This window comes from Phyllostomus discolor, chromosome 8, assembly GCF_004126475.2.
Source record: "Phyllostomus discolor isolate MPI-MPIP mPhyDis1 chromosome 8, mPhyDis1.pri.v3, whole genome shotgun sequence".
NCBI classification, from domain to species: Eukaryota; Metazoa; Chordata; class Mammalia; order Chiroptera; family Phyllostomidae; genus Phyllostomus; species Phyllostomus discolor.
This window is the reverse complement of record NC_040910.2, coordinates 20,252,436-20,273,631: the sequence shown is the minus strand read 5'-3', so window position 1 is coordinate 20,273,631 and position 21,196 is coordinate 20,252,436. Positions and strand designations below refer to the sequence as shown.

Here is a 21,196-nt window from a genome sequence, read left to right as displayed (position 1 = left end):
TGTGCTTCAGTGTGATATTGGTACGTTACAGAGTTGCATGCTTATGATGATTTTGTAATAAAAGATTCTGTAATAAACAAGGGGTGTTATTTGTGCCAGACCCTGTGTATAAACGCACTGCCCGCAGACTTTAGCACAGCCACCGACGACTTGAATTGACAGCACACGTGTGTGTGTGTGTGTGTGTGCACTCAGATCACCTGGGAATTAAAACACGTAGATGCCTGCGTTTACTCCAGAGCCGTGAATCAGAATCTCCAGGAGATTAAAAAGCAGGGCCAGTCTCTGGCTCGGTAAGCCCGGAAAGCTTCCTGGGCAGTTCTGAGCTATAAATCCCTGGATAAAAACTGTTCCTCTTGAAGGATTGCTTGGCCAGAAGATTAGATTTGAGGTTACATTTAGCAATGCATTTGGGGTCCATTTGGGGTTCTGTGGGTTTTTGCCTGGAAACCTCACCCCCACTGCTGCATCGTTCCTATGGGAAAAAGTTTCCAGTTCTAAAGCAACAAAGAAGCAGTAAGGACCCGAGGCCTGGCAGTGTCTTCCCCGTGCTCAGAGAAGGGCCCGTGCTCTCCTCCTCAGTGTGGCTCTGTGCATTTCCCCCCACAGTTCTACAGCGTCAGTGGGATGCCCACGCGGAGCTTGGCCGACAGCATCTGTGCCGTCTGTGGGCAGAAGACCATCGTGGAGCTCGGTGAGGAAGGGCTCATTGAAGACACCTACCAGCTTTCCTGCAATCACATGTATCCTTTTCATGGGAAACCATTCGGTCTTTAGGAAGCAATATCGGGAGGCAGATTTCAAGTAACCTGTGTGGAGTACGGACACGGCAAGTTAGGAGAGACTGTCTCATCACCTTCCCTCCTGCCGCTCCTCTTCCTCTCCCCTCTCCTCTGCCTGGCTTGGGTCCCAGGCCTTTCTGCTGCTGCCTGTCTTTCTTTCTGAGACGTCCTGATCATCCCTGCTGAATATGAACTGCTAATTTAGGGTAAACCTCCTCCTGCAGCAGTTTCCTTTGTGAAAAAGGAATCTTGGCTCTGGCTGGCGTAGCTCAGTGGATTGAGCGCAGGCTGGGAACTAAAGTGTCCCAGGTTCAATTCCCAGCCAGGGTACATTCCTGGGTTGCAGGCCATAACCCCCAGCAACCGCACATTGATGTCTCTCTCTCTCTCTCTCCCCCTCTCTCTCCCCCCTTCCCTCCCTCAAAATGGATGAATAAAATCTTTTAAAAAATCCATTTAAAAAAAAAGGAATCTTAATGCCACAGGGACAGGAAGGCTGCAGCATCTGTACAGGATGCTGGCTGGGAAAGCTGGCGACACCACAAGTGAACAGACAGCCAAGAAGGACCAGAGAGAGAGCAGGGGCTTGGGGGTGAGAAAAGAGTAACATTTCAGAGGCTGGGAGCAGCTCGGGACTGTCCAGGTGGAGCTCCGGGTCCGAGTCTCCCGGGACCAAGAACAACAAAATGTGTTTTGCCTTCAGATAACCCTGGGAACCTGCTTGTGTCATCAAGGGTGATGGGGGCAGGCATACAGGATAATGCCACAGGCAGCGGGGCACCCCACGTTACAAAAGGAGGGACCAAAATGTGAGCGCCTAGTCCTTGCACCAATTGGCTCTGCTGTCCGCCCCAAATAGCCACCTGCTGATGGAAGGATCTTCGGGTGTTAGGGACCAGGCAGGCAGGGCCTGGGAACCAGCACTCTCTGGGGACCTCAGCAACCACGGAGGGGAACCTCAGTAAAACGACGCTGGGGTCGAAACCCTGAGCGGGGCAGCATGTCACTCTGGATACCAAAGCTGGGTCTGGCCTGGCCAACAGTTCTTTCCTACATACACGCTACTTTATTTTATAGTGTAATTCCATTTTACAATGTTACTATACACTCCGGGCAAAGCTCTGGCATTATAAGGTGCTCAAACCACCTGTCTCTTGCCTCGAAGCCACCTATCTCAGTCAGGAACACCCTGGGGTGTGCAGTGCTCATGATTCACTTCCGTTTAATCCGGACAGGCTGTACTTACTCAACCCCAAGAGTAAGAAACTGGACCCAATGCATTGGAAATGTAACAGGAACCTTTACTCCAACATTTTAGCCTTTACATGTTAGGGTAAGAAACAACGATATCCCATATGGAAATCTATGGTGGTTTTTCAATGTGATACCCTTCCCAAAAAACCATCATTCTTAGTCGAAATTTTCCAAGCCTGGCCCTAGTTTTAAATATGATTTACTTTTCAAGTGTTGGAACATAGCCCCTGTTGCCTTTTGTGAGTGGAAATATTTCCTCTCTCCACCTTTAAAAGCCCTTAGGGACCATTGTACATGCGTGCCTATGGAATCCAAAATGTAGTTATCTTTAAACTTGCTTCGCAGGGAGTACTGCTAATGGCCAATTTTAGCATGAGTCATATTAACAAGGCAGAGGCAGAGAGCTGAGTACAGCTCTGTAGCGAACCAGCATGGAGATTCTGCAGATGAAGGAGAGTGTTAAAGAGGAGGTGGATGTTTCAATGCTGGCTCCAGACCTTTTGAATGAAAGGCCAAGTGAGTTTTGGTTCAAAACCTTTGTTACAATACCATACTTTATGTTGACCTAAGCATATTGCAAAAGTAACCCCTATACTAAGAACATAAAATAGTGGAAGCTCTCTGTCGCACACTTCTCTGTCATTGAGGAACTGCTCACGTGGCCTTGACTTGTCTACACCTCCACAGTCCTCCCTTTGCTGGGGAGCGAGGGGCCTTCTGCATCACTGCCTCTCACATGCGTATCAGACAGGCCAGTCAGAAAATCGGGAGGTCTTGGTCCACAAAGCCACGTTGGGACCAATGACTGTAGAAACTAATAAATGAATAGGATTGATCTATTATAATCATTTTTCCCAAGTCTACAATGCTGTGAAGCCTGGGAAAATATATTTGCAAAAGTAACTGGCTTTGAGTAATTCATCCAAATATTTACTCAATGCACAGGCACTTAGGCACTGCCTAAGGTGCTGAGGACAGAGAGAAATGAGACATGTGGCCCAGGAGAGACACACAGAGGGCAGAAAGTCATGATACGGTGTGGTACGTGTTGTAGTGAGAGTAAGTCCCTGTGATCTGGGAAGCACAGAGGTTACTCTCAACCTTGGAGGCGAAGGGTCAGACTTTCTAGATAAGGAGATGTATACAGGTGAATTTGCAAATGCCTAGGTTTATAGTCTATTAAAAACAACTGGCTCCTTATCAGTAATTTAAAAAGCTGAGAAAAAAACATAAGAAGCTAATGGAAATATTTGTAAGTTCCTGACCACAAATAATGTAAATTCATCTAAGTGCCTAAGATGAGTCTGGTTACATGGTAGATGGTGAGTGGTGTGCAGAAGCAGAGGAGTGAAATGCTGTGGGAGATGCATGAGCAATGCACAGTGAGCACGGTAGGGAAATAAAATGATGCATTTACATTCAATATTACTGTAAAAAAGCACTTTCACATCCTTCATCTAATTTAATTCTCTCAAGGATCAGGTGAGGCAAGAACGAGTGAGGCCAAGAAGCTTGGTAGACTCTTCAGGGTCATAGAGCTACTGCAGCTCTGACTCCAAGCTCACGGTCCTCGGCAGGGGTCGGGGGGTCCACTGTCCTCCGGAATCTGCCTAAAAAAGTGATGCCCACAGTCAGGTTGTGACTGACAGCCCTCCTCTCGCCCTGCACTACTCCACCCTACAGATGGGACCATATCCGCGGTGTCCTCATGGAGCCAACCTTGCCTTTCATTTCCAGAAGCTTCCCTAACAAGATGCCGAAGCTTTCACGAATTCTGCATCCGAGGCTGGTGTATTGTGGGTAAAAAGCAGACTTGCCCTTACTGCAAAGAGAAGGTTGACTTGAAGAGGATGATCAGTAACCCGTATCCTTTTTTAAAAAAAAAGTTATAAAATATTATCTGAAATGTTTCCGGGGAAGCATTCTTCAGTATAAACTTTCACTGGCCTCACTGTAGTCACAGCAGGAAACTTGCTTGTTTTCCTAATCGCCCAGTTCATCGAGACGACCCACTGGCTTCTCTCTTTTCTCCCCTGTGCCTAGTACTCTTCTGGTTAGGTGCTCACGTACCAAAAAGAGACATTCTGCTCTTTATTTTCCACATGTGCCACTGTGTGGGCTTTCGTGGAAATGTGATGGGACATTGCAAAAGATAGGTAAATATACAGAATAGATACATACATACATACATAAACAGATGGATGAATGATAAGTAACAGGTGGGTGATGGGTTGGGTGACTGGGCAGACAGATAGCCTGGAATTTAAATTTTAAAAGCCCCAAATGTGCACTAAAGTATAGAAAGGTATTTTTAAGGTGTACCAAATTTTATTATTTCCATTAACAAGTAGGGCTTTCCCCCTAGATTTAGGCTTTTTAAATTCCTTGCCATGCCCTCATCTCTTCTTAGGCTAAAGCCTAGTGATAATAATATTGGGAGGAAACAAGGACCGTGCAGGCTTGGCCAGCTTACGGCAGCATCTAGGACTTTTACAGACCCCAGGATCCCTATCTGAATAAACCCAAATCTCGCTAAGGCACAGGGAGGTAATGACCCCACTCCGAGCTGACTACAAAGAGTTAGTCCTCAGCCCCACTGGCTCTAGACCACAGTGTGTGTGTGTGTGTGTGTGTGTGTGTGTGTGTGTCTGTGTCTCTTCTGGGGTGGGGGGTGATAAATGGGACTAAAATATATCCCCCTTTACACAGAAGCACCAAGTACCCTCTCTTCTCCAAAGAGACAGTCTTTCTATACTTTCCCAGTATCAGTCACCTACATCGTGCAGTGCTAAAGGAAATACTTCCCTCGTTCCCGCTCCTCACCAACCCTCCGTGCACAGTCTTTACATGCCCCTTCCCCCACCTCTGAGGTCTGCAAATCAAAGACAGACTTTCAAGTTAGGGAGCAGAGGAGGCACGGTGATGGGTCTTTGGGCCTCAGAGCCAGGCCGTATCTAGGGAACACAGTCTGCAGCCACGAGCTCCACCCGGGGAGTCCCCACAACTCAGCACGACCAAGGCCAAGGGTGTGCGGTGCCCCTTCCTCCCTCCTGGTCCTCTGCTCCCCTTGAATTTCCATTCTCTTAGGAGGAGACAGAGCCCAGACCGTTTTTGGTGAATCACATATAAAACTAAAGTTCATAAATCTTCATTATAAAACTGGTCATAATGTGATCATAAATGTCACCTTTAATGATCATTTAGAGAGCAAAGAACCATTGGTTTCTTTATATAGTCTTGAGAGAGTAAGCTTTTGGATATTACATGGGCTCCTTCTGAGGCTCAGAAGAAACAGCTGCATGGGAAAAACGGCCCTTACGCCTGCAACGTTCCTCTCAGAGATGCTGTGTATTAAGCCCCCTTCCACAGTTTAGCAAAGACACCAGGAAACGGTACGTCTTACCTGTGAACGCAGGCTTTTCTTTTGAATATCCCGTGAGTTTCCTCTGGTGAGCTGACTGCAGGAAAGCCCAGAGCTGTTTTGCTCAGTTATAACAGCTCCCTTATCCTTGGCTTTCCAACGTAGTCACTCCCCTCTTCCTCTTTCTTTTAGTATATGACCCTTGCCTTTTATTCCTGTGCTGTAGTTTCGGATTTTAGTATCAAGTTTTATTTTTAAAAATTAGATGCAATATAAATAACTATGAGAGCCAAATGCCATAAAAATCATGTAAGGGGCTTTTAAATGAACACAGAGAATTAACAAGGAAGGAAATGCCTGCCCATGACACTGCTTGTTATATTTTCAAACAATATTTACAAGTGTTTCTGCCACTTGGCCATGTATGTATAGGACAACCTCCTTAACTGAGATTTAGCTGGGAGCGCACACACATATTGTACGGACAAATGCTGGACTGGCTGCGTTACCTGGTGGCCTGGCAACCCATGGTGATAGGAATCGTGCAAGGCATTCACTATTCACTGGGGCTGGAATAATGTAGCAGACTTACCCCAGAGGCAATGCGTTACACATTGAAATGTTTTGAGAAGTCCTTGATCCTACATTAACTATCAACATTCTTTTTCTTTTTAATTTAAAGATGATTCCAAGAGTTCAGAGAATTGAATACAATTTGGCGGTCTACATAAGGCAGTTTGTCTATGTGGAAAGGAGGGAAAGAACTGAATTAACAGAATAAACAAGAGAAGCGTGCTTCGCGTCTTTCCCATTACAAGTGTTTTCTAATCCATGCATGCGACACATTTACTACAAACCTCCATGGACACCTTGCCTCTAAGTTGGGTGATGTCGATGTCATCTGTAAGGCATTTCACAGGTTTGCAAAGTGCTTCTCACAGAGAACATTTAGCCATAACGAATACCTTCTGGTCAGTTCAACATCTTCAGAAAAGTCAGCAGAGGTGTTAAGTCATCTGCGGTTTAAGAATCTGGCCTTTTCTACACTTTGTGCTTGTGACCACGGAGCCACTTTGGCACCGCAAAGCCCTCCCACAGAGACAGGACTAACCCCGCCCGTAGCACTAGGTGCCACAGCCCACTCAAGGCGCCGGAGTGATGCCCGGTTTCCTGACCCGTCCAGGGGCTGCCCTGAAGTGGACAGACTCACTCTCTCCTTGTGTGCCACTCTGCACACACACACACTCACACGGGGTCACTCTGTGGCTGTCCTCTGCTTTCATTTTCTTCCTAGCGCTTACCAATACCTGCAACCATATCATAGATTTGTTTATTATTCATTGTTTGTCTTTCCCTCCATGGAGGCAGAGAACTGTATCTGTTTTCTCCTCCTAGTGTATCTCCAGCACTTGGAGCAGCACCTGGTATGTAGTAGGCACTCAGTCAATACTTGCTGAATACTAAAAATAATCCTTTTGCAGGAGGGACCAAACTTAACAGAATAGGAAAGAACCACTCAGAAAGAATTAACCCACGAATGATGTGGCAGAATCCCCCAAATCAACTTGGTTGAAAGTACTGGCCATTTGTTAAACAGCCAACACCAGGCATCTACTCTGCCATATTTAAAGGTATTACATTCATATGAAGTAGAAGAAGAAAACTCACGCACTGTCAGTGTAATGCTATTCAAAGTTCCATTATAGTTTTAATGAGGAAAACTCACACTAAGATTTCTCCCTGTTGGTACTTTTCCTTCGTGAAGCTGCTCAGTCCTTCAGCGTCATGATTGGTTCACCATCCAGATTACATGGAGACTTAACTCCGATTTATTTCTCTACTCAGCAAACATTTTTTAAGGTGGATTTATTTTTAGAGAGAGGAGAAAGGAGAAAGAAAGAGAAGGATAGAAACATCAATGTGTACTTCCCTCTCATATGACACCTACTGGGAACCTGGCCCACAACCCAGGCACGTGCCCTGACTGGGAATTGAACCAGTGACCCTTGTGTTCGCAGGCCAACACTCAATCCACTGAGCCACACCAGCCAGGCTCTACTCAGCAAACATTTCAACAATTCAATAATTATTACACACCAGGCATGTGCAAGGGTTAAGGAGATAAAACAAGATTCTTGATTTTATGGTCTATTGACAAATAAAAGAGCTCACAGCTGGATTAACACTAAGAATTAGTTTTTCTTCTGGAAAAGAAGGAGCTCTTAAATTGATCTCAGATGTGTTTGCCACTTACCACAAGTGGACAGCTGCATGAGGGTGGCTTTTACTACAGAGCCTGTTTATTTTGTTTTTGTCTTATTTCTAAGAGCGTAGCTATCAGACTTTTTTCTTTAAATTTTTTTTAATTTATTGATTTCAGAGAGAAAGAGAGAAACATTGACCCATCATTCACCCATCCATGCACACTCACTGGGTGATTCTTGTATGTGCCCTGTCCAGGGATTGAACCTGCAACCTTGGTGTGTATGGGGTGATGCTCTAACCAACAGAGTTACCTGGCCAGGGTGCTCTCAGAACCTTTGGAACCCCAGGCAAGTAAGCCAGTATACATTTGCTGAAATTCTGAATAACCCTCAGAATTCAGAAAGATGTTAGATAATAATAGCTAAACAATCTCAGGAAAAATAAAGATGCTATTTTTATGCAGTTTAAATATTTAAAATATTTGAATCCCAGTTTTTTGAAGTAATATATATATATATAAAATATTGGAGACCTACATACTATATAGTTATCAGTGGTTATTCAAAGGTAAAAAGATAAGAGCTGATTCTTACTTTCTTTTACATAATCTTATCTCTTTTACAAAATTTCTACAGTGAACATGTTTAACATTTTCAGTGAGAAACATAAAGATCATTTTAAAACTATTACTTTGAATCTATCAATTAACTACGAAATTATTTCTATTGCTGTGTAAATTACTGCAGTTCAATCTAACAGATCAAGTCCATGCTACATGTGTCTAGTTCTCATGATAATTAGCATTGGGTTTAATGTAGAAAATAGAGAACTAAAGCAAAAAGTCCATTTTCATGCTCGGCTTCTGTGGCATCCCCTCCAGTTTCCCTCCCCTGAACTTTGCCAATTTTTTTTTCTTAGGCTGGCTACCGTCTCCTCCCTAACACTCTCCCAGGAGCTCGTATGAGCGGGCAGAAACATTATGTGAGCGTCCCGAAGACTAAAGCCTCTTATGCACTTGGGATATTTTTCTGCAAACAACAGGATCCCTTATACCCCTGCCAGTACCCACTACAGAAAAAATATCCATTTACAAACAATAATACATAAAGAGATGAATTGCTTCCTGGAAAACAGTAACAGCTACCACAGGGTCCCTGTCACCCTGTGGTTCCCGTTCCCATAGGCTTGCCCTCCTCACTCCTCCAAAGGGAACAGCAACCAAGGGGCATGTGCTCAGTGGTGTGGTTACGTTACTGTATGTTAATATCTGCACCATACCCCATGGTTTCAATATCATTATCCCTGTTTTCAGGACAGGAAAACATTTTGGGCCAGGTTAAGTAACTTGCCTACTAACCCAGGACTTTCTTGACTCTGGAGCCCAATTAACCACACAAACCCAGTTCCGGCTGAAACTGAGGAAGGTCAGAGGAAGTTCACTTCCTTTCACACATGGTTCCCAGCTTAAGAAAATTGCACCAAGTCCATAAATAGCATCAATTGCATTAAATTGAATGTATTATTAAATCTAGGTTAGAAAAATTAAGATGGAAGTATTGTCTATCTTTTAAATTATTGTGTATCAAATATCTTTGTGAGGAATCTCTAGGTTTATACTTGTTTAAAAATTTATTTAGCTCATGGGGACTATTTTTCAGGAGCAAAAAAAGAGAGGAAGGCCTTTTTAGAATCACGGTCAAGGCTTTTCAAAGAAGAAAGCACCAGATGCAGGGGCGGCAGACTAGAAGGCAGGGAGTGAGCGCCAGAGTAACTAGACACATCGTTCAGGGATGGAGGAAAAGGAGTCAGGAACATGAAAGGCTTCTTTCAAATTCTTCTGAACTGAGTATTTTATTTACTTATTAGTTTGATTTTCATTGAAAAACATAATTTACTGTGTCTCATGTTGGTTATCCGCATTCAAGCCATTACAGCTAGAGAAACCTATCAAACACCCAGATAGGCTTAGTTTACGTGAAAACACACTCTTTTTTAGGCATTTTGTATCCCGTAAAGTTCAATGGGGACACACAACACTTTTTTCTAGGAACAGCAATACTGGGGCTGAGTGACCCCAGTTTTTGCCCATTTGGTCACAAGAGTAGCAGCACAGAGGAGACAGCCAGGTGGGACGGCAGATGCCCTCCCCAGACACGGGTGAGTCTGCTGGCGGCGAGACAACTGCACGTCCACTTGAAGTCTGTTCATTTGTACATTTCCTAAAGAACGAAACCATTTGCTAAAAGATAATTCAGATATCAAAAATGGCCTTAGATCATGATTGTCTCCACGATAAAGAACAAACAAAACCTTTTTTTTTTTCAGTCTGGTAGCACTTGGTATAAAATAGCACTCTAGATAAAAATTGAACAGTTTTAGTATCTTTAGTAAGCAAGTCCTCATGTGGCTTCCACATACTTGTGTCAGAATGGACTTAGTGATAATTAGTGACAGAAAGACCGCCCCCAGACCAGGACTGGCCTTTCACGCAGGAACCTAGGACTTGATAGCCGCTCTCAAATTGCACCAAAACCCTTCCTGCTGAGCCTCATCCGCAGGCCACTCCAGGTAGGTCTTGGTGTTCATGATCTTCCGCAGCTTACAGAAACGCTGCGGGATGGCCTTCTTCTCGATGGGCTCCAGCAGAATGAGGATGGCGGCATCGTTGTTCTCATCGAAGAGACGGAAGTGGGAGAAGTCCAGCTCGTACTTGCACCACTCACTCTTCACGAAGTTTTCGGAAAGCACAAAGATGGTCTTGTGGCTCTTTTCGATGGAGTCGATGATATTGTCGATAATCCATTTGCCGGGAATAAAGTCCCGCTTATGAAGGCACAACTGAAAGGGAGGGTTGAAGTGCTCCAGCTGCTGGACCATGAGGTTCTCCACCCAGTGGGAGTCCCGCTCACTGTAGGACACAAAGGCGTCATAACAGACGTCCCTCTGCGGGGCTCTCTTGGGCTTCCTCTTGGCCTGGAGCCAGGCCCACATCATCTTCATGTACCACAGTCCATGGAGATGGTGGCACAAGGCCCCCATGAGCAGGATCAACAGGAAAAGGACACAGCACACGGCAGACACCACAGCCACCCTGTGGCACTCAGTCACCGAGAGACGGGTGTCCTGAACCCGCTGGCCCCGCACGTGGGATGGAGAATCACACAGGTAATTCTCGGGCCAGTCAGTGAGGAGCTGGGCCAGTGCCCGCCGCTCCCGAGTGAACGACAAGAATTCACAGGTGCAAATGAAATTGTTGCCGCCAGCTTCCAAAGTCTTCAGGTTTTGAAAAGAATCCAGTTGTTCCTTGGAGAAAGTATTTATCGTATTTCTGCTGATTCTCATGACTAGTAACATGGGTAAGAAGGAGGCATCTGGAAGAGTCTTCAACTTGTTTCCAGAAATATAAAGTTCTTTGAGTTGTGGCATTGTCAAAGAAAATGAATTGAGGTTGTTATTGCTAATATCTAAAATTTCCAGGGTCTGAGGAATGCAGTCAGTTAAACTGTGGATTTTTGTGCTAGATAAGTTCAAATATTTCATCTTCTCTGGCCACTGACAAGTGTGAGGTATAGGATGGAAATTATTCTTACTGATGTCAAGGTTAGTCAGATTTTTCAGATTAAGCAAAATTTCTCCAGTTTTCTCCAATGATGTCAGATGGTTTTGCCTTAAAATTAAGGTTTGCAGGGAGGGCCAGGCATTCTCACAGGCTGAGTTTCTCAGTAAGTCTTCAACCAGTAAATTCTCATTAAGATCCAAATATTCTAATGATTTTAAATGTTGTGAAAGTGAACAAGGAACCAGAAAAACCTTGCTATTTTCTATTGTGATTCTTTTCACTTTTCCTATAAATGCATATATATTACTCAGATCATAAAATAAGTAAAAATCTGGAATGTGCAACCTTCGTATTATTAATGTCTCTACGTTACTTAGACCTTTAACTGGGTCCAGAACGGATATATCAAAATCACCAACTCCTCTATAGATACAGTTATCAAACTCCACATCTAACATTCCAGAAACATAATATAACAGTTTCACAAGTTCTTGAAAACCAGGGTCAGTGATTTCCACATTTCTGAATGTAAACTTTTTAATAAATGTCTTAGTTTCATCGATGGATACTTTTGAAAAATGGAAAGTGTTCAAGCGAGTATCTATCAGTTCCAAATGTTCCAAGGAACTTAAAAGGTCCACGAAAATCTCCAGCAGGAAAACAGGCTGCTTCATGTGAAGGACCAGATGGCTGACGTTCTGAATGGACTTCAGACTCTGGGGCCCATACCTCTGGAGACTGGAAGCGTCGATCTCAAGTTCCTCAAGAAAAGTGAGCCCCACAAAATCCTTTTCCTGAATTTCAGTGAAGTTGGCACTATTTCCTACCCTCAAGGTTCGCAAATTGGTGAGATGAGAAAAAAGAGATGTTTTCCCAAGTGTTTTATAAGGATTTCCCAGTAAGTTTAAAAATTTCAGGGCAGCGAGGGGCTTGAACCAGGAGGACGATAAAGTAGATAAGCGATTGCAGGATAAGTCCAAGTGTTCAAGACTCCCCAGGGACCAAAAGGAATCTTCCTCTATGGTGTTAATGTTGTTGGACCCCAGCCTCAGAGCCTTGAGGTTCACACACATCCGCAGGTCACCGTTGCTGACATAGGTGATCATGTTGTCGGACAGGTCAAGGCTTTTCACAGTGGCCGTGAGCCCTGTGGGGATGGACCTTAAAAATCTGGAGCGGCCGTCACAGGCACCAGTGGGGTCACAAGTCAGAGAAGAAGCCTGACCAGTAGCCCCTTCCTTGGACAGGCTGATTACGGCCCCCAAGAGCCACACTGTCCACAAAACACGTGACATCATCCTGTGATTCAACCTACAAATAAAAGAGGCTCAAGTGAGTGGTTATGTTTGACGGCATATTGCGATTCCAGTCCTCGAGAAACGTTTTGTCAAGTGTCATGTGCACGCGCACACACACCTGCACACCAGAGCTACCGGGAAATAGCCGAGAGGCAACCAGCTATTTAATTAATTAATGTAACATTAATGTAACATTAATTAATTAATTAATGTAAGGATAAATGAATGAATTCCCTGACACATTCAGCAGCACTCACAGACATACACTGCCACTGTGCAATGACTTAAAAGCGCGATACCGTCTGGGAGTACAGAGCAGGGCTCAATCAACACGGGTGGAAAGAATGAGTAAATGAATGAATGGAAGGATGAACAAGCAAGCAGCCTAAGAAAAGGGGCTAAACTTTACCATACCAGTTTATAATCACCTGCTCCTGCACTTCAAGCCTTCTTATATTTAAGCGTGCCTCTTCCCTGCCTGCGGTCCCCAGTGAGTTAGAGACCTCAGAACCAAACCACAGCTCCTATTGGACAACTATTCACAGAACGCAGTTCCAGGAATGCATGCTGGTTGACCAAAAGAAAAAAAGGACCCATTCTTTGTCAATGCTGTCTGGCAGCTTCTCCTAGCAGGCAGGAAGGACGCTGGGAACACTAGTCAGAACAAAGTGGTGTGCTGTGCTAAGGGACAGTCAGACCACGAGACCTTTCCCTTCCTGCAGAGAATCAAGACAGAAAGTAGTGCTTGCCTCCGGATGGGCGGTTCAGACCAACGTAGGGGAAAGAAAGCTGTCGGCACACTTTCCACCGGTGAAGCCGACACTTTCTCTCTGCCCAGTCCTCCTCGAGCTCTGTTCAGCTTTCTCATTCCACGTGTCTGCGCCCCTCTGTCTGTGTCTGATCACTGAATTCACTGCACTGATTTTTTAAAAAATTTAACTCCAAGAACAAAACTTTTCAAGGTTAAAATCAATTTCCCACCTTCCTAGGTTCCCATAGAATCTGAAAGATTATAAAGGTCTAGGCTATGTAACTTACAGGCACAGAAAATTAAAAGATGACTAACATTAATACATATTTGGGCCCTAGCTGGTGTGACTCAGTGGATTGAGCACCAGCCTGTGAACCGAAGGGTCACCAGTTCAATTCCCAGCCAGGGCACATGCCTGGGTTGCAGGCCACATCCCTAGTGGGGGGCATGCAAGAGGCAACCACACATTGATGTTTCTCTCCCTTCTCTTTCTCCCTCCCTTCTCCTATGTCTAAAAAAATAAGTAAATAAAATCTTTTTTAAAAAAATACACGAGCTCACTACACACCCAGGCTGCATGGTGTGGCCTGCTGCTCCCAGGGTGCAAGTCTGTACAGCATGTTGCTGCACAAAACAACACGAGATGACATCATGCATAAGAGAAAATGATGTAATCCAGAGAGGGGGTAAACACGAAATGTATGAGGCTGCTGCTGGGATAACACAGCATACTGTTTCACAGCAACCTTTTCAAATATCAATAGAAAGAGTGCACTCTAAAATAACGATAAAAAGCATAGTATAGTAAATATCAACGCCTAAACCAGGAACATAGTCGTTTGTTATCATCACTGTCATCACTAAATTATGCACTACCCATAACTGTGTGTGCTGTACTTCTGTGTGGCTGGCAGCGCAGTAGGTCTGTTTACACCGGCATCACCGCAAACACGGGAGTAATGTGTTGCACTGTGACATTACAACGGCTGCCACGTCACTCGGTGATAGGAATTTTTCAGCTCCATTATAACTTTATGGGACCACCATTGTGTGTGTGGTCCATTGTTGGTCCACCGTGTGGTCTGACTGAAATGTTACATGGCACAGGACTGTTACTATTACAGTTATTAAGTTATAGGGGCTCTTTATGTGCTCTGGAAATGGAAGATAGGTGTGTTAAAAATACCTTCTTCCACTCTGTGAGTTGCCTTTTCACTTTCTTAGTGGAATCTTCTAATAAACGCATGTACTTACATTTTCTATTGTTTTTTAATAGTGATTTTTGTGATGTGTTTAAAAATTCTTTCTTACATTATCACAAAGATACTCATTATTATTTCCTAAAATCTTTACTGTTTTGCCTTTCACTTTAAGGCCTACAGTCTACCTGGAATTCATATTTGAGGAAGCAGACAGGATTACTCTTCTTTTCCAATTGAGCCAGCGCCATTTTTTAAAAGATCATTCTGGGAAAACAATCAATAATATTACCTTTGCCAACGGCCACATGTTCTGGGGGTGGGGGGGTCTGTTTCAGTGCGTTCTGTTCTGATCTTTGTCTGTCCTTGTACCGGTAACACACTACATTAAATATATCTTAATATCCAAGAGAGTAAGTCCTTCCTCCTTATCTTCTTCAGGTGAGTCTTGGTTAGTCTGGGTCCTTTGCATATCCTTCTAAACCACATAGTCAGCGTATCCGTTTCAAAAGCAAAACCTTCTTATTTTAATTGACAATGCCATGAATCTGTAGACCAATTTGGGAATTGTTGACATCATTACAATCTTAAATCTCCCAATCCTTGAACATGGCATATCCTTCCACTTATTTAAGATTTCTTTAATTTATCATGGTAACATTTTATGGGTTTCTGCATAGAGGCCTGGGACATATTTTGTGAGATACATTCCCAAGCATTTGATACTTGTGAGTTTTGAAAAAGGTATTATGTATTGAAATGTGACATATACATCCATATGTATAAGTTTAGTTAAATTTTATATATTTACTTTGCATTGAGCCACCTTGATGAACTAACTTAGTAATTCCACAGTTTGTAGATTTTTTTAAATTTCTAGATAGACAATCACATCACCCAGATATAATGATCCTAGTTCTTTTTTACAATCCTTATAGTTTTTTAAAAAGATGTTGTTTATTAAGCCCTGGCTGGCGTAGCTAAGTGGATTGAGCGCGGGCTTCGAACCAAAGTGTCGCAGGTTGGATTCCCAGTCAGGGCACATGCCTGGGTTGCAGGCCACGGCCCCCAGCAACCACACATTGATGTTTCTCTCTCTCTCTCTTTCTCCCTCCCTTCCCTCTCTAAAAATAAATTAAATCTTTTCTGTTAAAAAAAGGCAAGTTGTTTAGAAAAAAATAGATGTTGTTGATTTATTGTAGAAAGAGGGGAATGGGGGAGAGAAAGATATTAACGTGTGGCTGCCTCTCGCATGCCCCCAGCTGGGGACCTGACCTGACCTGGCCCACAATCCAAGCATGTGCCCCGAATGGGAATCGAACCATCGAACCTTTGGTTTGCAGATTGGTGCTTAATCCACTGAGCCACACCAGCCAGGCCCAATCTTTATACTTTTATTTAATTTTCTTGATTACTAAGTGTTGAATTTATCAAATCTCTTTTTCTTCCTGCATCTATTGAGATAATAACAAGAATTTCCTCCTTTACCCTGTTAGTAAACACTGGTGATTACATGAGTCAATTTTAGTGTTAAGACAATTTTGCATTTTTAGAATAAACCCCAATTTGTCTGGATATATTGTTTTTGTATGTTGTTGGATTTTATTTACTCATATTTTGTTTAAAATATCTGCACCCCCATTCAGAAGCTAATGTGCCCTGTCAGTTTTCTTTCCTTGGGCTGAATTCATTAATGCCACATTCCAAGCCTGCAGTTTTTGTCATTATAGTTTGTTCATTTATCTTGTTTTCAATAGGTCAATTAAATTGACCTATTGAACAGCTAAGCAATTATTCAAATGTTCTTCTTCTTCTTTCAGTTTTGGTAAATTGTGTTTTTCAAGAAATTTATCGTTTGGAGTTTTTTTTTAAGTTATCAGTACGATTACCTAAAATATCTTCACCATTTTAATGTCTCCAGGACCTATAGTAAATAGCCCTATATTAGTCCTTGCATGAGTTATCTGTGCCTGCTTTTTTGAATTATCTTGCAAGATATTTACCATTTTACTGGCATTCTAAAAGAAACCAACTTCTCATTTTATAGATCCTCTATTTTTCTATTTCATTCATTTCTATTTTTATATTACTGTTTCCTTCCTTCTGCTTTTTCTAGATTTCACTCTTCTGATTCTAGTTTCTTGAGGTATATATTTTCTCATTAACTCTCAGCCATTCTTTATTTCTAATATACCTGTTTAAGGTACTAAATTTTCATCTACTCCTTGGTTTAGCTGTATCCTCCAGGTCACTTTCTCTTCTGTTCTTTCCATAGTTTAGTGTTTTTCAAGTTTCAGCCTAGGTATTTTCTTCTGAGATGCTTCCTCATTAATTATTCCTTCTTCAGCCGTGTTCACCTACTGTCAAACCCATCATCCACTGCTTTTAACTTATTTCGTTATTGCAACTTTCATCTTTATGATTTGTATTTGGTTCTCTTTTGCTTCCACTTTGTTATTTTTTTATAGTTTCCAATTCTCTCCCAAAACTTTCAATCTTGCCTTTGAACACCTTCAGGACAATAAGCATACTCTGATCAGCTGCAGCACTTTGGACAGCTGTGAAGGACAGGAAGTTAAAGATTAAGGCCTGGGACAGTCCCGTTGAGACAAGCAAGGCTGAACTAGGGAAGACAAATCCTCATGGAGATTGCAGCACAGCTTTGACTTATCTGGACGGCTCAGACAGTCTTAATCTCCGAAAATGGAGTAACCTGACTTCTGGAACATTAGTGCTCATGGGTACCTGCCGGAGCAAAGGGAACGTTCCTCCAGGAGAAGGGAGCATCACCCTAGGCCTCAAACGCCTGTCTACAATTTCCCAGATACAATGTTCAGTGCAAATAAAAAAGCAACCAGGTGATAAAGGAAAAAAGGATAATACATATGAGGAGAGTAGAAACAGGAGACAATGGAAACTAACCCATAAAGACTATTGACCTAGTATTGTACCTACCTCTAAAATCAACAGAATTAAGATAAGATGGTCATTGCTGTTTGATACTATATTTATTCTATTGTCATTCTGGTTAATCAGTTACTGAAAAAAATATACTTAGTATAACTGTACCAGGCAACCAGAATTATTTGATGTGTTCCACTTTGTAATACATAGCACAGAGCTCAAGAAATATATACTAGTTTTTGGCTAAGATTGAAGGTTGAATATATCTATTTTCTACTACTATTTTCACTAGTAGAAAATTTATAAGAACATAGATTTTGGGCTATTTCATACAAATACTATATGGTACTGATACCACGGTGAGTTTTCAACAATAATTATTGATGATGCTAAAACTACAGTAAACAATGTGCCACTTAAGATCAGAGTTACTTCCTCAATACGTTACAGCCCTGGGACAGAGAAATCTCTGTGGAAGACACGGGGGAAGGGGAAGGTGATGACTCAGGTCAGACTGTGTGGAGTTATGTCCAAACGAGGGATGAGCGTGTGGACAAAGTATGATAACCATCAGCTTGAAGAACTCAGGAAGCAGACTGGGTAGTGAGGAATTATTCATCCAAGACCGAGGAGAGGACGGAAGTCTGAGAAAACAGCCTGGCATTAGAGGTGAGTTATGCTGCAAACATTTGTTGATCCAGGATAGGCAGGAAGTGAAACCCTGTGGCCCACGGGGAAACCACAACCAGATACATTAGGGTTAGGGCCATGATGTCTGGGTGAAGCAGGAGGGGAGAAGAAGCTCATGGCCCAGTGAGAGCACAGCACTGAAAGTGAACTCTCCATAAAGCCATGCACAGAGAAAAGGCTGCACCTTATGGGAACAGGGACCAAAAAAATCTCTGCCCTCTGACCCAGAGTCTCAACCTGGCTGGAAGCCAGCCTACTAGAACTCTCCTGTAGGAAACCAGAACCCCATGCTGGCCATATATGCTAGTGCAGATCCAAATATTAAAAGATACAACAACTAAAACTATTTCAGAATTGAAGAAAAATGTCAGATTACAAATGTGTATGGAAGGAAGGAAGGCAGGAAGGCAGGAAGGCAGGAAGGAAGGAAGGAAGGAAGGAAGGAAAAAAGAAGAAATTTCTCACCTAGCCCCAAAACGATAAAATATCTTCAAAGGGCTGAGAAAACATACTTGTCCATCTTATACCAGCAATTTTCAACCTTTTCATTTCATGGCACACGTAAACTAATTACTAGCATTCTGCAGCACATCAAATACACACACACACACACACACACACACACACACACACACATATTTTGCCGATCTCACCAAAAAATAGGTATAATTTTGCTTCATTCACATCAGACAGCTATTGTTGTGTTGGCTGTTGTCATTTTTTTTATTTGGCAATCTAAGGAAAGCGGTCAATGTCTCTGACTAAATAGTCAGGTACTGACTGCATGTTTTAAAAATTCTTGTGGCACACCAGTTGAAAATTGCTGGCCTAGACATCTATACACATTTAAATGATCATTCAAGAGCAAAGGCAAGAGAGATATTTTTGGACATTTAAAAATTAAAAGAGGATTTTTATGCTGAGACTATCATTGAAAGAAGTACCCCCAAACATATATTTTTTAGCAATATGAAAAAGAACTTGGTAAGAACAGGCTGCAAGAAGAAAACTTGAATTTTTTTGACAATGTACTCTTGACTTCATCTTTATCTTTTTTTAAGTATATCTTATTGATTATGCTATTATAGTTGCCCCAAAATTTCCCCCTTGACCCCCTCACCCAGTACCCCACTTCCCTCCAGCAATGCCCCCCTTAGTTCATGTCCATGGGTCATACATATAAGTTCTTTGTCTTCTCCATTTCCTATACTAGTCTTCACACCCCCCTGTCTATTTTGTACCTACCAATTATGCACTCAGAAACTCAGATGTGGCTTTTCAGTATGAGGAAAAAGTAATGGAAATTGTAAGTGATATCGTGGGGAAAATATTTTTTTTACAAACAAGCCTACTATTTGGAAAAAGTAAACACGACTTATATTTACTAAAAGATCCCTATGAGGAAATCACACCCAAGATGCAATATATAATAAATCATGCTCATTCAGGTTAATCGAAACAAGATATTTAACCAGCCAAGCCAAATTCTTTTTAAAAATGCAAAAGAGCCCTGGCTGGTGTAGCTCAGTGGATTGAGTGCGGGCTGTGAACCAAAGGGTCGCTAGTTCGATTCCCAGTCAGGGTACATACCTGGTTTGCGGACCAGGTCCCCAGTGGGGGCCATGTGAGAGGCAACCACACATTGATACTTCTCTCCCTCTCTTTCTCCCTCCCTCCCCCTCTCCAAAAATAAATAAATAAAATCTTTAAAAATAAATAAATAAATGCAAAAGATTGATAGCTTAGAAACCTCCAAAACATGCCGTCAAGTTCTGACATTATAACAGGTGTAAAAGATGCAAATGTTCTGTGCTTAAAACAGGAAGAAACTTAAAATATTAGTGAATAAGTCATTTTCAAATAGTCACCATGTTTGCCATTTCCCTTTTTTTTTTTTTTTTTGGTGTCTAATTTCAAGTCAGGCACCCTACCTACCAGATGCTTTCTGGTCCAGATCTGAATTAGTAAAGTGCAGATAAGATCTTCTGCAAGATTTGTACCGTCTCAGATTTAAATTTTCTCTCTCTCTCCTTCTCTCCCCACGTCCCACCCCCCCCCCCCCGCCCTTAACCCCCACGGGGAAAAACACTATCCTGGCTTGCACCTAAGTTCCAAACACAAGTTCTCATTCGCAGAAGTTGAAGAAATTAAAAGGAGAACGTCAAAGCATTCTGACTTTAAAAAGTCGTCTCTGCTGAATGCTCTATGTTATGTTCTAAACAGAACTGATTAGATACCACCCTGTCTGACACCACTCAGATACTCTAAGGATTGAAGGAACTGAAGACGGGCGCGAGAGGGCGAGCTTCAGGACCATCCCCAAGCACAGGCCAGGCTCGGGTCAGGGAATGAGGATGCTGAACTGTCCCTATTTCTAAGCCCCTGTGACCAAAACCCAACCTTGACCAGCTTGGTCCGGGCGGTAACCAGCACGCGCAGACACACCTCCAGCAGGATGCACAGGTGCAACCTCGAAAGCTTTTCCGTGGTTCCCCTCCCCGACCCGCTCAGAGGAAACGGTGCCGAGGCCGAGGCGAGGGCACACAGAAGCGCGGCCTTTGGGGAACCGGGAAGTCCCAGCCCGGGGCCGGGGTCACCGCCCACCTCGGCCCCGGGGGACGCGGCTGCCCGCAGCCTGGAGCCAGAGGAACCTCCCGGGTGGCTCCAAGTCACCGAAGGGCGCTCGCCCAAGCCTCTGCCGTGCCCCGTCCCTTTGCGAGTGTCCCCTGCCCCTCCGGAGGGCTGACCTCCGCGCGGACTTGGCGTGTTCACTCCGCGGAGCCGTGCAGAGTGGGGCCGAGGGAAGGTGAGGTCCTCGGGGGCCGGTGCACCCCCGACTTCTCGGGCCCGGACCTGAGCCGCCTGGCCCGGGTCCCAGGTGCAGCCGAGTGAGAAGCTGGGGACCCGCTCCCCCGCGCCCATCAGGGAGCCACGTCTCCCCTCCGCCCCTGCCCCGCGCCCACCAGAACGCCCGACGTACCAGGGGGACACGGAGTCGCCACCGGGTGCCTCGCGACCGGCCCCGCCGGCCGCAGGAGGAAAGTGAGGGGAAATTGCGCGCAGTGGGGCGTCCCCTGCTCCCGGGGGCCCAGGAGCCGCCGGGCCCGCCCAGCACGGGAGGCGTGCCCACCTCGGCACCAGCGCCTGGAGGCTGCGCCCGGCCGCCGCGCCCGCCCTTCCCGGCAGGCTCCGT

The 21,196-nt window shown here is 43.9% G+C and overlaps 2 protein-coding genes across 3 annotated transcripts in view; one reads left to right on the top strand and one right to left on the bottom strand.

Annotated features, from left to right (window-relative positions):
* Positions 1 to 6,563, top strand: part of RNF175 (ring finger protein 175) — a 31,316-nt gene extending 24,753 nt beyond the window's left edge. The window contains exons 7-9 of the mRNA XM_028522019.2: positions 610 to 743; positions 3,799 to 3,900; positions 5,855 to 6,563. Coding sequence (XP_028377820.1) covers positions 610 to 743; positions 3,799 to 3,900; positions 5,855 to 5,975 — 357 coding nt within the window. The 3' untranslated portion in view covers positions 5,976 to 6,563. The remainder of the gene's footprint in view (positions 1 to 609; positions 744 to 3,798; positions 3,901 to 5,854) is intronic.
* Positions 6,564 to 9,424: 2,861 nt separating this feature from the next.
* On the bottom strand, positions 9,425 to 21,196 carry TLR2 (toll like receptor 2). 2 transcript variants are annotated; one of them, XM_028520393.2, is made up of 2 exons: positions 20,984 to 21,196; positions 9,425 to 12,472 (listed from the first exon to the last, which is right to left on the bottom strand). In XM_028520393.2, the coding sequence occupies exon 2, from the start codon at positions 12,457 to 12,459 to the stop codon at positions 10,099 to 10,101; it is 2,361 nt and encodes a 786-aa protein (XP_028376194.2). In that variant the 5' UTR covers positions 12,460 to 12,472; positions 20,984 to 21,196; the 3' UTR covers positions 9,425 to 10,098. The 2 variants fall into 2 exon arrangements, with proteins under 2 accessions (XP_028376194.2, XP_035887814.1); XM_036031921.1 differs by lacking the exon at positions 20,984 to 21,196 and adding an exon at positions 14,702 to 15,350.

What these genes read in the sequence shown, in the direction of transcription:
- TLR2 (XM_028520393.2), bottom strand. Translation starts at nt 12,459, where the DNA reads ATGATGTCACGTGTTTTGTGGACAGTGTGGCTCTTGGGGGCCGTAATC.